This window comes from Natrix helvetica, assembly GCF_964273705.1.
Source record: "Natrix helvetica genome assembly, chromosome: 3".
Taxonomy (NCBI): Eukaryota; Metazoa; Chordata; class Lepidosauria; order Squamata; family Natricidae; genus Natrix; species Natrix helvetica.
Window position 1 is genome coordinate 104891698 of NC_138549.1, and position 15007 is coordinate 104906704.

A 15007-nucleotide genomic window follows, 5' to 3' on the forward strand; every position below is an offset into this window, starting at 1 on the left:
AGGTGCATGCACAAGAGGCACACCCATTGTATTTTGGGGCACTCGCTCCGGAAAAGGTTAGCCATCCCTGCCATAAGTTAATATTATTCAAGGGTGCAAGAGACCCATGGTGTGGATTACTAATTTATGCAACAGTGCACGGGTATGTGCAAGAGGCACAGCATAGGTTAAGGAGAGAGCAAGAAAGTGATATGTCATGGGCTGGTGCGAGGGGATATGTGGATAGCCGGTACAAAACAAGTGTAGAAGAACTGATGTGGGAGACTTACCCCAGTGCCTTGTGGGGTTCCCTGCCAGTTTCCCCACTGAATTTCTGGAGAAGTCAACAGAGAAGATGGCAAATGTCAATTGTTATTGCGAAGCACTGTAACTGGTTGCAAGTGTGCCAAGCTCCCAGACTGCAGTCACTTGATCGGGACATGTGTAATGTGCTGGGACAATGGGAACTCTGAGGACTGCTCCTAACCACCATTCGGTGCCATCATAACTTTGAATGAATAGTGATAGGTCAATAATTGTTTTATATAATCCTTCCAATCTGGCAGGATTGCAACGGTTCTCATGTATGAGAGTCTCAGGCCCAACAGGCTAAGAAATGTTTGAACATAAATTGAAAGGAAGTTTGATGAAATTTCTTCTGTTATTATTATTCATTTGTTTCATCAGTTTGCTTCCTTGTAAATAACAATTCCCGCAATTTATATTTATTAGCCAAATATTTCCATATTGTTGGGAATTCTTCTCAAGAAAATACACATAAGATTAAAAATGTATCAATATTCTCTCCCTCCTTGCTGTAGAATATAATCTTTTGAGTTTTTAATCATCAAGCTTCTCAGTTTTTTAGCATCTGGGGCAGTGTTTTCTCAAACTCGGCAAGATTAAGATGCATGGGCTGCAACTCTCAGAATTCCTCAGCTAGTCTAACACTGCTCTGGGGGATAAGTTCACGTGTTGTTGAAGATCTGCTTCAGTCTTCTTCAGCATATGCTTCAGAATGCATAGGGCTAGTTTTATTGCCCTGAGTATGCTTGGTATTTCTCATAACAGCTCTTTGAGAATGATAGTCCCATTTCAGCCCTTGTGACTGGGCTACAGACGCCTCAGAATGAGGATTAGCTTTTCATTTACAGCACTTCACTTTAAAATGATTTTTTGACTGCTTCTGATGCCCTGTTGTCTTTGGCTACAGACTGTTTCGGTGACTGAATCCAAGGAAAGTATTCTTGGTGGGGTACTGAAGGCTCTTCTACATAGCATGGCCTGCAATCAAAGTGCTCTTTATCTCCAGCATTGCTTTGCTACTCAAAGAGCTTTAGTCTCAAAGGTGAGTGTTTTGAAAATAGAGTACCGAGTGAGGAGGTTTTATTTAATTTTGGAACTGAGACTGACTAATCTAAATTCAATAGCTCAAAGTAAGTTACCATTCCATGTCACTCTTGAATGAGCTTACTTTGCACCCGGGACAGCTTTACTTCCACGGTTTCTGCTAGCAAAACGCAACTGAAGGCTTGCTTTACTTGGACTGGTGAGCAGGTGATCCCAGGAAAGATGAGAGCAGATAATTAGCATTATAGTGCAAATAAAGTAGAATCATCTTGACATTTGCAGCGCTCATTGTTTCTAGCTTTTTTTGAACGATGTGCCTCTTATCTTGCCATCTTAGTTCCCAGAACTGCTGTTTGAAGAAGAGACTGAGCAATGTGCCGATCTATGCCTTCGACTCCTGCGCCACTGCAGCAGTAGCATTAGCACAATACGGTCCCATGCCAGTGCCTCTTTGTATCTCCTCATGAGGCAAAACTTTGAGATTGGGAATGTAAGTACATTATTTCTGAAAGCACACAGATTATCTAAATCAGCGGTCCCCAACCTTTGCGGCTTGGCCGCCTGGCCTTGTGGGGGGAGAGGGGAACCGGGCTGCACAAGTGGTGGGCCAATGTGCATGTCTGCAGTTCAAATTACACAAGTTGCGTTGCAGGTGCATGTGAGTGGCCTGCCACTCACTGGCCCGCCACTCATGTGGCCTGGTTCTGAATAGACCATGGCCAGGTAGTGGGTTACAGCCCGGGGTTGGGGACCCCTGAACTAAATTGTGGGTTGTTTGGAATTATGGAAGGAGGGTCATCTCCTCTAAAATGAGAATTTCAGTAGCCTTGTGCTGACCGAAAGACCTGTATTAGACTTTATGAATATCAAGTACCATATTTTTCGGAGTATAAAACGCACCAGAGTATAAGACACACCTTAGTTTTTGGGGAGGAAAATGGGGAAAAAAATTACCTACCAGGTATTCATCTGGCTCGCTTCCTTAGTCTGGTCAGCTTCAGCACATACTGTAGGTTTGATGGTTTGGAGCGCACATGCATGGACTTTTTATCCCCTGGTTGGAGATAAAAACAGCTTCTAAAGCACAGCTGATCATCAGAGAAAGCAGCAATGAGAAAAGCACGCAAAGCTCAGAAGATTGCTTCACTCGTTAGCGCCTCGTTAGGGCTGAAAAACAGCTTCTAAAGCACAGCTGATTGGAGAGAGCAGCAATGAGAAAAGCAGGCAAAGCATAGAACAGTGATGGCGAACCTTTTTTGGCTCGTGTGCCACAAGTGGGAGGAGCGCAGGGGGGTTGTGTGTGGGCGTGCCGCACCCATAATGCAACGTGCGACCCCCCCAGTGTGTATGCGCGCATAACGCGCAACCCCACCAATTTTACATGCTTTTTTCGCCCTCCCCAGGCTCCAGAGGCTTTAAAGGAGCCTGGGGAGGGCGAAAAGAGCCTACCCTGCCCCTCCGGAGGCTTCAGGGTACCGTCCGGAGGCTTCCCTGAAGCCTTCGGAATGCTTAACCCCCCCCCCCCCCCATGAGCAACCCGGAAGTCACTTCCGGGTTGCTCGGAGGGTCGTTTTAAGCGTTCCGAAGGCATCAGGGAAGCCTCCGGACGATCCCTGAAGCCTTCGGAATGCTTAAAACGACCCTCCGAGCAACCCGGAAGTCACTTCCGGTTTGCTCGGAGGGTGGTTTTAAGCGCTCCGAAGGCGTCAGGGAAGCCTCCGGACGATCCCTGAAGCCTTCGGAATGCTTAAAATGACCTTCCGAGCAACCCGGAAGTCACTTCCGGTTTGCTCAGAGAGTGGTTTTAAGCGCTCCGAAGGCATCAGGGAAGCCTCCGGACGGTCCCTGAAGCCTTCGGAATGCTTAAAACGACCCTCCGAGCAACCCGGAAGTCACTTCCGGTTTGCTCGGAGGGTGGTTTTAAGCGTTCCGAAGGCTTCAGGGAAGCCTTCGGACGGCCCCTGAAGCCTCCGGAGGGCCTCCAGGGGGGGGCGGGGGAGGCTCTTTCGCCCTCCCCAGGTTCCTATAAAGCCTCTGGAGCATGGGGAAGGCGAAATATGGCTTTTAAAAAGGTGAACTCAGCTGGCCAGCGCGCGCATGCACACTGGCCAGCTGACAGGGCAGCGCCTCGCATGCCCTGACAAATGGCTCCGCATGCCACTTGTGGTACGCGTGCCATAGGTTCGCCATCACTGGCATAGAAGATCGCTTTACTTGGTAAGCTTCAAAAAAGCTACATCCGGATTATAAGAACCACCCAAATTTTCAGCCTCTTTTTTGGGGGGGGTGCGTCTTATACTCTGAAAAGTCTCTTGCCTTCTCTGTCACAGTGCCTCTTCTCTGAAATAGCATCCCCCTGTCTATATAGCTCCCACCCTGATGATATTCCAAATCCCAGCTATTCTCCCCAGCCATGGGATAGGGAGGTTTTGAAGCTAGCTTCAAGGCTGGCTCAGGCCTTAATGGCCCATTGACAAAGGTGGGAAGCAGAATTTCTACCTCTCTGAGTTTCTACTTTTTTTTTTAGGGAAAATATTCTGCTTTTTTCATATTTCCTAAAATATTTCATTTTTCTAGGAGAGGGCTAGGTTTTAACTCCCTGTACTTAATTGCCTACTCTGTCACCAAATTTAATAGTTCAGTCTTAGAGAACATTGTGTACTAGGAGAAAGAGTGTTGGTGGGCTTTGGTTCAGACAAGGCCTCTGACAAGATTATTTTCTGTTTTGGGTTTATGAAATTTATGAAGCTTTTATTTTTGAGAAACTCTTCTTATTAACAGATTAATGACTTAGCGGTAATTTGTCTGTTTCAGAACTTTGCTAGAGTGAAAATGCAGGTAACTATGTCACTCTCATCTCTGGTGGGAACATCTCAAAATTTTAATGAAGAGTTTCTGAGACGTTCTTTGAAGACTATTTTGACTTATGCTGAAGAGGATCTTGAATTGAAGGAGACAACCTTCCCTGATCAGGTTAGAGAAAATTATCTCTCAGCAGGGAAAAGTACAAGTCATCTTTGCTTAATGACCATTCAAAGTTATGACTGACTCCCAAAAAATTACTTAATATAGTGTGTGCTACACAGACCCCACCCCTGTGGCCATGTGATTGCATTTGTGGACTTGGCAGCCAACTTGCATTTATGACCAATTGCAGCATCCTGCAGTCATATCACAGCTACTTGGGATGTTTCTTGCTGGTTTTCAGTCAAAATACGCCCATCAGGGCGAATGGATTCACTTAACGATCATCTGGTTCACTTAACAACCATATGAGTCATTGAACAAACACAGTGATTCAGTTTGTTACTGCGTTAATTGTTTGCTAGCCGTGCTGAAGATGTACTGCGCAGGTCATAGGCCTTATCTGACAATGATTTACTGCGCATGCTTCTTAACACGTTTCTTAATACATCACACATTCCAGAGACTTCTGAACTTCTGTTCGCCTGCCAAGGCAGGCACATAGCTCTGCAGAGATGTAATTAATTAAGATAGTAAGGTTTTGTTTATTTTTATTTTCATATGACCTTAGTAAAATCAATCATAAAATTGAGCCATTAACAATCACAACAACTTAAGACCAAAATATCAGAGTCAATTGTGATTATTCGTTTCATTTATTAAATTTATATGCAACCCATCTCACTCTTGAAGTGACTTTGGGTGACTTATTAAGTGAGGACTACCTATGTGTATTTAATTCCTTAGAGACATCTTGTATCAATATTTAAGAGTTTGGTGATTTGACAAAATTGTAAGTAAAGAACCCTGAAGCTACTTCATAAAGCAACATAATTCCCTTGCTTTAAACCACAATGTAGCTCAGTCCAATACCAGTTCTACAGGCCCTCTGATACATACAACAGTTAGAATAAGTGCTTTCCGTGCATGTGCAGGATTTTTTTAAAGCTTTTGCAGTTGCTGGGCTGTGGGAAGTTATGCAAAGCAGCTTATTAATGGTAATCAGATTGTCTGTTTGCTTTGATAAGGTAAACGCACCATGAAGCAACTTGTTCAGGCAAATCAAAGCTGCCCTTCACAGACTATGGAAACGCTCAATTTTCAGTCCTCGTGCTTTTAGATTTGGTGAAAAAACAAGTATTTTTCTGTGAACATAATAAGTGTTCATTCTCAGAAGGTCTAATCGTCGCAGAATCTTAGAAGAGTTATTGATGCAAAAATGTGAAGTAAATATTTGGAGGTGGCAGAAAATGTAAAATAAAATTCCTGGAAGTCAGCACAGATAGTTGAAGTTAAAATTAAATGGGTGTATTGACCCAGGTTGTGGTTTGGATATAAACATCACTTTCAAAATTGGTTGAAATTCAAATTCACTTTTTAATTTATATTGCAAATGTGATTTGCAAAATGTTGATGTTTTTCCCTCCCTAGCATTAGTAGTTTATACCGGGCAGGGGAAATGATGATTTTGGGCTCAGTGGAAACCTGATACAATGAATGACAATACAAAATTTGAATAAGACAAGTAATTCTAAACCAGACTAAACTGGTTGGTGAATCTTTTTAGTTCTGTCAAAGTTTGTTACCAGGCTTTGAGCAATAAGTGAATGATATATTAACAGATTTATACATATACATATACATATACATATACATATACATACATACATACATACATACATACAAATGTAAATTTATTTTTTTTGTGTTGCATATTTTCAGGTGCAAGATCTTGTGTTCAATCTCCATATGATCCTCTCGGATACAGTTAAAATGAAGGAACACCAGGAAGATCCAGAAATGCTAATTGACTTGATGTACAGGTAGGATTTATGGAGTTTGCCCCTCTCTCAGAAAATACAGGCAAAGAAATACACATTAACGTGAACCTTCTGGCTTTTCAAAAACTAGAATTGCAAAAGGATATCAGAATTCCCCAGATCTACGACTGACCTGGCTGCAGAACATGGCTGGAAAACACTCCGCCAGAAATAACCACGCCGAATCAGCACAGTGTTTGGTTCACTCGGCAGCTCTGGTGGCTGAATATCTAAGCATGCTGGAGGATCGGAAATATCTCCCTGTGGGTTGTGTTACATTTCAGGTACTTTGTTTTTTTTTAATTTCCCAGATTATAAAACTAGATTGTACAGGTAGTCCTCGTCTTCATTTAGTGACCGTTAGAAATTGCAACAGCACTGAATAAACTGACTTATGACCATTTTTTACACTTGCGATCGTTGCATCATCCCCATGTCATGTGACCAAAATCCAGACGCTTGGCAACGGACTCATATTTATGACGGTTGCAGTGTCCCAGGTCATGTGATCACTTTTTGTGACCTGACAAGCCAAGTTGACAGGAAAGCAGATTTGCTTAACAATCGTGTGACTATCTTAACAAACCACAATGATTCACTTAACTGTGGCAAGAAAGGTCGTAAAATGAGGCAGGACTCATTTAATAAATGTCTCACTTAGCAACAGAAATTTTGGGCTCCATTGTGGCCGTAAGTCAAGGACTACGTCATACCAAGTTCCAAGAAAGCATAGCTTGGTAGAGTTGTGAAACTACTATATTAAGAAAGTAATCCTAAATGGGAAAGAAGACTCCCTCAGATTGCTTTTTCCTATGAATTGTGCTAAGAGGTGGAAAGAAAAATCTTGTGGGTTACAAGAATTGAGCAGAACACGGGTACTCCTTGACTTACAGCCATTCATTTAGTGACCATTTGAAGTTACAGCCCTGAAAAAGTTACTTAGGGCCATTTTTCAATCTTACGATCGTTGCAGCATCCCCACGGTCACATGATCAAAATTCTGACCCTTCGCAACTGCCATGGATTTATGATGGTGGCAGTGTCCCAGAGTCATGTCATTGCCTTTTGCAACCTTCTGACAAGCAAAGTCAATGAGGGAGTCAGATCCACTTGACAGCCAGGTTACTAACTTAACAATCGTGGCAAGAAAGGGGGTAAAATGGGGCAAAACTCATTTAGCAACTGCCCTGCTTAGCAACAAACAGTTTGGGTTCAATTGTGGTTGTAAGTCAAAGACAAGCTGTATTCCTACCCTAGCTTCAGGAAGTATGGGCTTTTCCCATTGGGAAATCTGTTTGATTTAAATCCAGTGATCTCTTAATACAGGAGTGTCAAACTCAATTTCACTGAGGGCCAGAACAGGGTTGTGTTTGACCGGGGTGGGCGTGGCCAGCTCGATGTCACTTGTGTCGGGGGCACCTGTGGCAACCTGAACACTGCCAGTGAAAACAGAGCTCAGGAGGGCTGCCCGCAGCCCTCATAACCTCCATTTTCGCTGGCAGAGGCACCACGGGCCGGTCCTTTGCTGTTTCCAAGGGAAACTTGTGGGCCAGATCTAAGCACCGCATGGGCCACATTTGGCCCACGGGCCTTGAGCTGGACACCCCTGTCTTAGCTGACTGTCCCATAATACATAATAAAGTGGAGACTTTAGGAGCATTCCCTTGATATTCCTGATAGGAAAGCTACTTGTATATTTTTCCATTTGGAGGGTCTTCCCAGCGGAATGTATATTATGCACACTGCGTATATTAAAACTACCACCTCCCAAAACATTAACTATCTTGATTACGAACTGACTGGTTATCTTAAAAAGTTCTTTCCAGTGGGTGTTAGGTTGGGGAAGGTTCTTTTGAAGCAAACTGTGTGGCTTGGCTCTTTTACTGACTATTTTGACAAAATTCAAAGAACCTCCAATACAGAAAGATAAACTGTTGGAATTGTAGCTGTTGTACCAGTAATGAAAATTACCAGGAAATGCTGGTACTATGTTAAATGAAGCCCACAGAATGATTGCATCAGTCCCAATGGAAGTTACAGCAAGTAGGAGAAAGTTCAGAGATTCAAGGTTTGGGTAAAGTTATGTAAGAATTATCACAAATTGTGTGTTGTCACAATCTGTATATATTTAACTCTATGCCCGCCATGAATGAGTATTCATCTATATTAATCTAAGCCAATTGCTTTACAAAACAGAATAATCTGGCCATCATTGTAATATTTTTCTTAATTTTCACTGTCTATGGAGACTTTCTCTGATAAATCAGAAAAGGGAATATGGTTTTTATTACCAGAATAGTCCCATGATACCAAAATATAATTGCACACCGAAGAAAAGATGTAGTGCTTTGGTCAGGAGATTTGCATATTGGCATTAATGAAAGTAATTGCTTTATATTTCCTCAGAACGTTTCTTCAAATGTTCTAGAAGAATCTGCAGTTTCTGATGATGTAGTATCTCCAGATGAAGAAGGTATATGTTCTGGAAAGTATTTTACAGAAGCGGGTCTGGTTGGTCTACTGGAGCAAGCTGCAGCCTGTTTTTCCATGGTAGAAGAATTTCATACTTTCTGTATTTTGTCTGATAATTCCTGTTAGCTACCTAGAATAGATCAGAGTTCCCCAATGTTTCTGGCTCTGCGGACCAGCGGGGTGGGGGAGAAGGGATGGTTCCACAGAAGCGGCTGGCAAGCGTGCATGCTTGCAGCTCCATTTGCACAAGCAGAGTGCATGCGTGCCTGCTGCTCACACAAATGGAGCACACACGCTTGCCCACTGCTCGTGCAAGTGAGGATGCGTGCGCATGTGCTCGCCAGCCATTTCCGTAACCCTATTACAGTCCCCTCAAGTTGGGGACTCCTGGTATGTGATATAAATATTTGAAAGCACTGAGCACTCGGAGGTAAACATGAATATGAAACATCTCTACCAGTGGGTTTACATTTCAGTTGCTTAAGTGAACTGAAATAGAATAGGAAGGAATATTGACTGGATTGTATATGGATAAGATGGCATGTTTTGTGCTATTGAGAGAGTAACCAAAGTCAGTTTTCAAACGCTTTTAGTTAGCCAAGATGCAACTGTAACATGTGCTCAAAATTTGCTATTAAGCCTTTTAGCCTTTTAGTTCAGCAATGGGATTCCTTTGAAATCTTCTTTAGATTGAAAGTGAAAGAAATGTGAAGACAAGGAGGGCAGTTACGTTTTGTTTATGCAAATAATGGGTCTATTTTTTCAATCCTCCGAAAGGCAGTGGACAGAGGGAAATGGCTGATGGATACCTAGATGCCTTTTCATGGAATGTATAAAAAGGAACACTCAGAATTATTCTGTGCTCTAGATGACATTCTCTTATAGTAATGAAAGTATAGCAAAAGAGCTTTTCGGTTTCTTTGTCCTAATGAAGCATTTTTATCATGTGCTGCACTTAGGATGTTTATTTTCTTGGTGAAGCAATAGATCCAACTGACATGCAGTCTTTTGTAGGCTGGTATGTATGAAGCGGTCAACGAGGTTTACAAAATCCTTATTCCAATTCATGAAGCTAACAGAGACGCCAACAAACTGGCCACAATTCATGGTAAACTCCAGGATGCATTCAGCAAGATAGTTCATCAGGTAATGCCTGTGGGATCTATGGCAAGAAAGTGGCAAAATATATCAGCCTGATTTTCTATTAGACCAATGCACTTTGTCAGAACAGATGTCCATGGGTTGTATTACAATGTGTGCAGTCAGCTTGGGTGACAAAACAATGGCTAAATAGTTCTAATTAGTACTGTCTTTAATTTTTTTTCTAGAGCCACCTACTTAAGTCAGGGGGTAATTATTGTGTCCATTGGTACATTCTATTCTGTGCCTATTGTACAAACAGAAAGCTGACTCCATGAAACATGAAAGAATTGAGTGCAATTATTAGGTGGGCCATTTTTCCCATTAGGTTTTAGTCATGTATTTATTTATTTGTCCAGTTTATATAACCCAACTATCCAAGAAACTCTGAATGGTGAACAAACAAAAACAAAGAATGACATTGAAACAAAAACCAACTGAAAGTTTATCAACTGCCAGGAAAAACACAAACCACTACACATTTGCAACTATGCTGCAGCTCCCAAACTCAGTAAATTGAGTGCTCCATGCACTTGATTGGCAGGTACCTGGTTTTAGGTCCTTCAACTGATGCCTTGTTTATCCAAACTGTGTCCTGCATTGTACAGATGGTGGGAACGTAGATGGCTATATCTTTGGATGTAGAGAACTGGATGGCATCCTGTTGCTAAAAACTATAGCAACAGCTAGTAAGCTTTTTATGACATGGCCAAAGCAAAGAGAAATTTGCATTATAATATCAGCAGTATGATAAGACCAGGTTGTACCATGTTTCCCCGAAAATAGGACATATCCTGATACTAAGCCCAATCGGACTTTTCAGGGCATGGGCTAAAATAAGCCCCCCACCCCAATTATCCCACCCCAAAACATGCGGCAAGAAGAGCACCTCCCGCAAAAAGAGCACCCGCCATGCTTTGCGTCCCATCTGCCACCCCCCAAATTGCGACCCAGCACAAGACACGCGTCTTCTGGAGACTGACAGCTCTGTCGCATCTCTCGGCTGGGAAACACCTTACACGGTAAAGAAAAAACTTCTCACGAGTTTGAGAAGTTCTTAATTGTTTGCACTCACGAGAAGTTTTTCTTTACCGTACAAGGTGTTTCCCTGCACAGACTGGCTGAGAGACATGACGGAGCTGCCAGTGTCCGGTAAGATGTGCGTCTCCCGGCCTGCCACACCCCACCTGCTACCACCCAAATTGCATCCCAGCACGAGACACATGTCTTACCGGACACTGGCAGCTCTGTCACATTCCTCGCTGTTGTGCCCAGGGAAACAGGTAAAAAAACCTTCTCACAAGTTCGAGAAGTTTGAACTCGCAAGAACGGTTTTTTTACAACGTGTTTCCTTGGAAACAATGGCGAGGAATGTGACAGAGCTGGAAAGGTAAGACCCGTGTCTTGCTTCCCACCCACCCCAGCTACCACCTGCCAGAAAATAATAAGCCCGACGCCTTGCCCCCCCCGCCCCCGATAATAAGGCCAAGCCCTTATTATGGGGTCAAAAGAAAATAAGACCTTGCCATATTTTCGGGGAAACACGGTAAGTTAAAAGTAAAACTAGACTATTTTAATGTAATTGTTCTACTACCTTTCAAACACGAGTTCTAGCCATATCACAAATAGGATGTGTAGAACTTACTAACCATTAAATCTGTTCTAGAAGCTATTATATCAACATAAATGATCTTGATGTCTCCTCTATTGAGAATGTTCCATTGCAAATAATTTTGCCTTTTCAAAAGGTTAGAGAGTAAAGTCTGATTCCGGGCTACTTGAAAAATTTGCTGGTTTCTTGATTACCAGACATATAACACTCCCTTAGTGCCTTTCTGGCCCAGAGTCAACTCCAATGCTGTGTTTCCTTCTGATTTGGTTTTGCATTGGCACTAATTTTAACCTTGGATAACATGAATAGGTTTGTTCAAGACTTAACTTTTTACATGCATTTGGAGCAAGACTTGAAGCAAAAGAAATACCTATAACCATAATAAGCCAGAGGTTTGGATTTGAATATAGCAAGAACTATTGGGACTGTAAAGCTGAGAAGGTTATGGAAAATGAATGGGTTGAGATTCTTATGGGACTTTAAAATCCAAATAGATAAGCCCATTGGTCGTAATATCCTGATTTATTGAAATGAAGGGAGTCTGGGTCATTGATGTTGCTATTCTGGGTGATGCTAGGATTGAAGAAAATCAATCTGAAAAAATTGTGAAATATATGACTTGCAGATTAAATACTAATGAAAACATTATATAATGAAAACGTGACTGGAATCCCTGGAGCAATACCTAAAGGACTCTCCCAATATTTGGAAATTTTGAATTTATCGGACTTGAACACCTGAATTTTACTAAAAAAACTAACAAACCCACCTTGCTTGGTACTGCCTATATTTTTAGATGCCACTTTGCTATTTCTTAGGTCTTTGGTCTATACAGATAATACACAGTATTGTAAATAGCATTTATATAATTCAAAAAAAAATTGCAATGATTAAGAATTTTTTTTAAACTTGAGCATGTGTAGAAAATAAACTTTATTTTGATTCATGTACTAATATTCTCTGAAACTTGAATCTTATAGGTAGCCTTCAATTCGGCCATTCATTTAGTGATGATTCAAAGTTACAACAATGGTAAACAAATGTGATTTATAACCCCTTGTGATCATTGCAGCATCCCGGCAGACATGTGATCACAATTCTGGCCCGCGGCAGTTAGTTCCCACTTAAGACAGTTGCTGCATCCTCCAGGCATATGTTCGACCTTTGTGACTTTCCCATCCAAGCTCCCACAGGCAAAATCAATGGGGCAGCCAGCAGGAGGTTGCAAGTCACAGTCACGCAGTGCCTCACTTAATCGATTATGGGTGATTCGCTTAATGACCATGGCAAAAATTCATAAAATCAAGTGATGCCTCTTTTAATGACTGCACTGCTTAACAACAAATTTTTCTGTTCCTGGTTGTGCTCATGAGTGGAGGACTAGATAATCCTCCGCTTACTATTGCATTTGGGCCCAGAATCTCGGTTGTTGAGCAAAGCGTTTGTAAACCACCGCAATCCCAGATCTTCCAGTTGCTGTCATTAAGTGGAGTGTCCTGGAGAGAGTCTAGCCCTTTGGGTGTGATGGGGTGGTGAGGGGGCTGGCGCATCCCTCCACACTCATGGGAGACTTGGGTCCTTTCCCTTCCTGACCAGGTCCAGATCCACTTACCTTAGTGGATTTCCTGATTTTCAAGGCCACCAAATTCTATCTTGGAAGTCAGCCCCATTCTCACAATGATACAGAAGGCTCCTTCTCCAAATCAGACATTTTGAAGACAGGGTCTTCTGAATGATCGCTTTCACTAACACTTTGGCCAGATATGAAGTCTGCTTCAGCCTTCCAGAAGGCTGGGATTTATTGGTGTTTTTCCTTCCCTAATGCTGCTAGCAAAAGCCAGCCTTCTGAGCCTGGTGTTTGCCCCTCCCCAAATGGTAGCCTTCTGAACTGCTCAGAAGGCTGGCATTTAGTAGTTATTTTGCCAGATTCAAGGTCTGTCCCTCCAGTGGGGAATCCTTCCTCCAGTGGAAGATTTTTCTTCCTTGCCAGGAGAAGAGGGAAAATCCCTCAGTGCACTGGGGAAACAAACCTCATATCCTCCATCCCCTCTGCTTGCAATCTTCTCTGCTGTCTTCTGACTTCAACATTCAGTTTCTGGGGAAGCCAGCAGAGAAGATTGCAAATGGCGATCGTATGATCGCAGGGCACTTGACAACAGATGACAAATGTGAACAGGTTGCTAAGCACCTGAAATGCAATCCTGCAGCCACGGGGGGGGGGGGGGGGATGAAGGCCTCATTTACGATGACTTGGAGGCGTTTTACAGGCTGTAAAGCATCGGTTCTGAGGCCATCGTAAATACAAATGATTGTAAAATGATGGGTTATAAGTCAAGAACTACCTGAACCAGCATTGCAAAACAAACACTGCATAAAAATTATTGCATAACTCATGCACAAAGTTTGAATTTCTCTAGTCTGACATTTGACTCCCAGGCTGAAATGGTGAATATGTTGCACTGTCGTTTCATATTCTCATTTGATTCTCAGATGTTTATAATAAAATTAAAAAAGAAGAAGAATTGGACACACACACACAAACACACTGTGTGTATGTATGCGCCAGGAGTTTGTGTATAATTGCCAATGCAATGGAGCCCAGTGATCTAATCCCTGTACTCCTATCATTAAACCTTTTAAACCCCTTTATATTGGGTATTTTCTCTATCACATTCCCCTTCAAATTTCACAATGAAGAGAAAGGAACAGATAGTTAGACTAGAACATCTATATAGGAGGCAGACATGCATGGTCACATCCTCTACAGAGTTAGCCTTCAATGCATTCAGCAAAAATATCTTATTCCCATAGGTTCTTCTTTCCCATATGAGTTTTCTTCTGGTAAAATGAAAAAAAAAAACACTGCAAATGTAAATATGTGGCCCATAAAAATCATTAAACCATTGTAGATGTATACTGCTTTATTGTTGATGGCATGTCAAGAAAGTTCTGCATTTGTTTCTATTACATACTTTTTTTTTACTTTTTTATTATACAGAGTACTGGCTGGGAGGTAGGTAATGTTTTAGCTAGTAAAAAAGACTAATAGATTGGTTTGATGCCTCTTGCCCATGCTTTTGCCCGCATATGCTAGTTGTGGGTATCTGTTGCTGTCTGCTATTGATTGACCTGAATTAATTAACCAAAAAGTATTAGTAAAACTGTTGTGGTCATTTTAGACAATTTAGGTAGTGCATGGATTATGACACTAATGAGGTTCTTTGTGGAATGAGCCATTTTTACCATTGTGAGTTTGTTATTTGTGTTCATTTTATTTCTCATCTATATTGACTTAGAATATCATTTCTTCCTACCATGTTCTTACCCCCAACACAGGGGTCGATTTAAGTTCTAACGTTCAAGGAGTTTGAATGCAAAAATGCATAAGTTTACTCATATCATAACACATAACAAGTATTTATTTATGAATTGTATATACTTGTCTCTTGTACAAAACTGAAACAAAAACCAAATTAATTCAGATTAACACTTAGCTCCCAAATGCCCAGTAAGAGCACGGGTTTCAAGTACCCCATTGAGTAAATCTGTTTGCTTTGATTAATGATCCATAATTTCAATGTCTCTAGTACTTTTCAAATTACATTATGATCCAATACAAAAATTAGCAACTTGTAAAAAGTAGCTGTGACTTCAGCAACCACAAACCTAA

The 15007-nt window shown here is 41.8% G+C and overlaps 1 protein-coding gene across 9 annotated transcripts in view; it reads left to right on the top strand.

The window, feature by feature from the left end:
* Window positions 1–15007, top strand: part of DOCK7 (dedicator of cytokinesis 7) — a gene marked incomplete at its 3' end in the record, with an annotated part of 182067 nt that overhangs the window by 145756 nt on the left and 21304 nt on the right. For 6 of the 9 annotated variants that reach the window (XM_081946639.1, XM_081946644.1, XM_081946647.1 and 3 more), the window contains 8 exons: window positions 1193–1327; window positions 1667–1819; window positions 4144–4302; window positions 6016–6116; window positions 6205–6397; window positions 8520–8663; window positions 9600–9731; window positions 14336–14350. In XM_081946639.1, the coding sequence (XP_081802765.1) occupies window positions 1193–1327; window positions 1667–1819; window positions 4144–4302; window positions 6016–6116; window positions 6205–6397; window positions 8520–8663; window positions 9600–9731; window positions 14336–14350 (1032 nt within the window). The remainder of the gene's footprint in view (window positions 1–1192; window positions 1328–1666; window positions 1820–4143; window positions 4303–6015; window positions 6117–6204; window positions 6398–8519; window positions 8664–9599; window positions 9732–14335; window positions 14351–15007) is intronic. The other 3 variants (XM_081946640.1, XM_081946646.1, XM_081946643.1) reach the window with 1 other exon arrangement.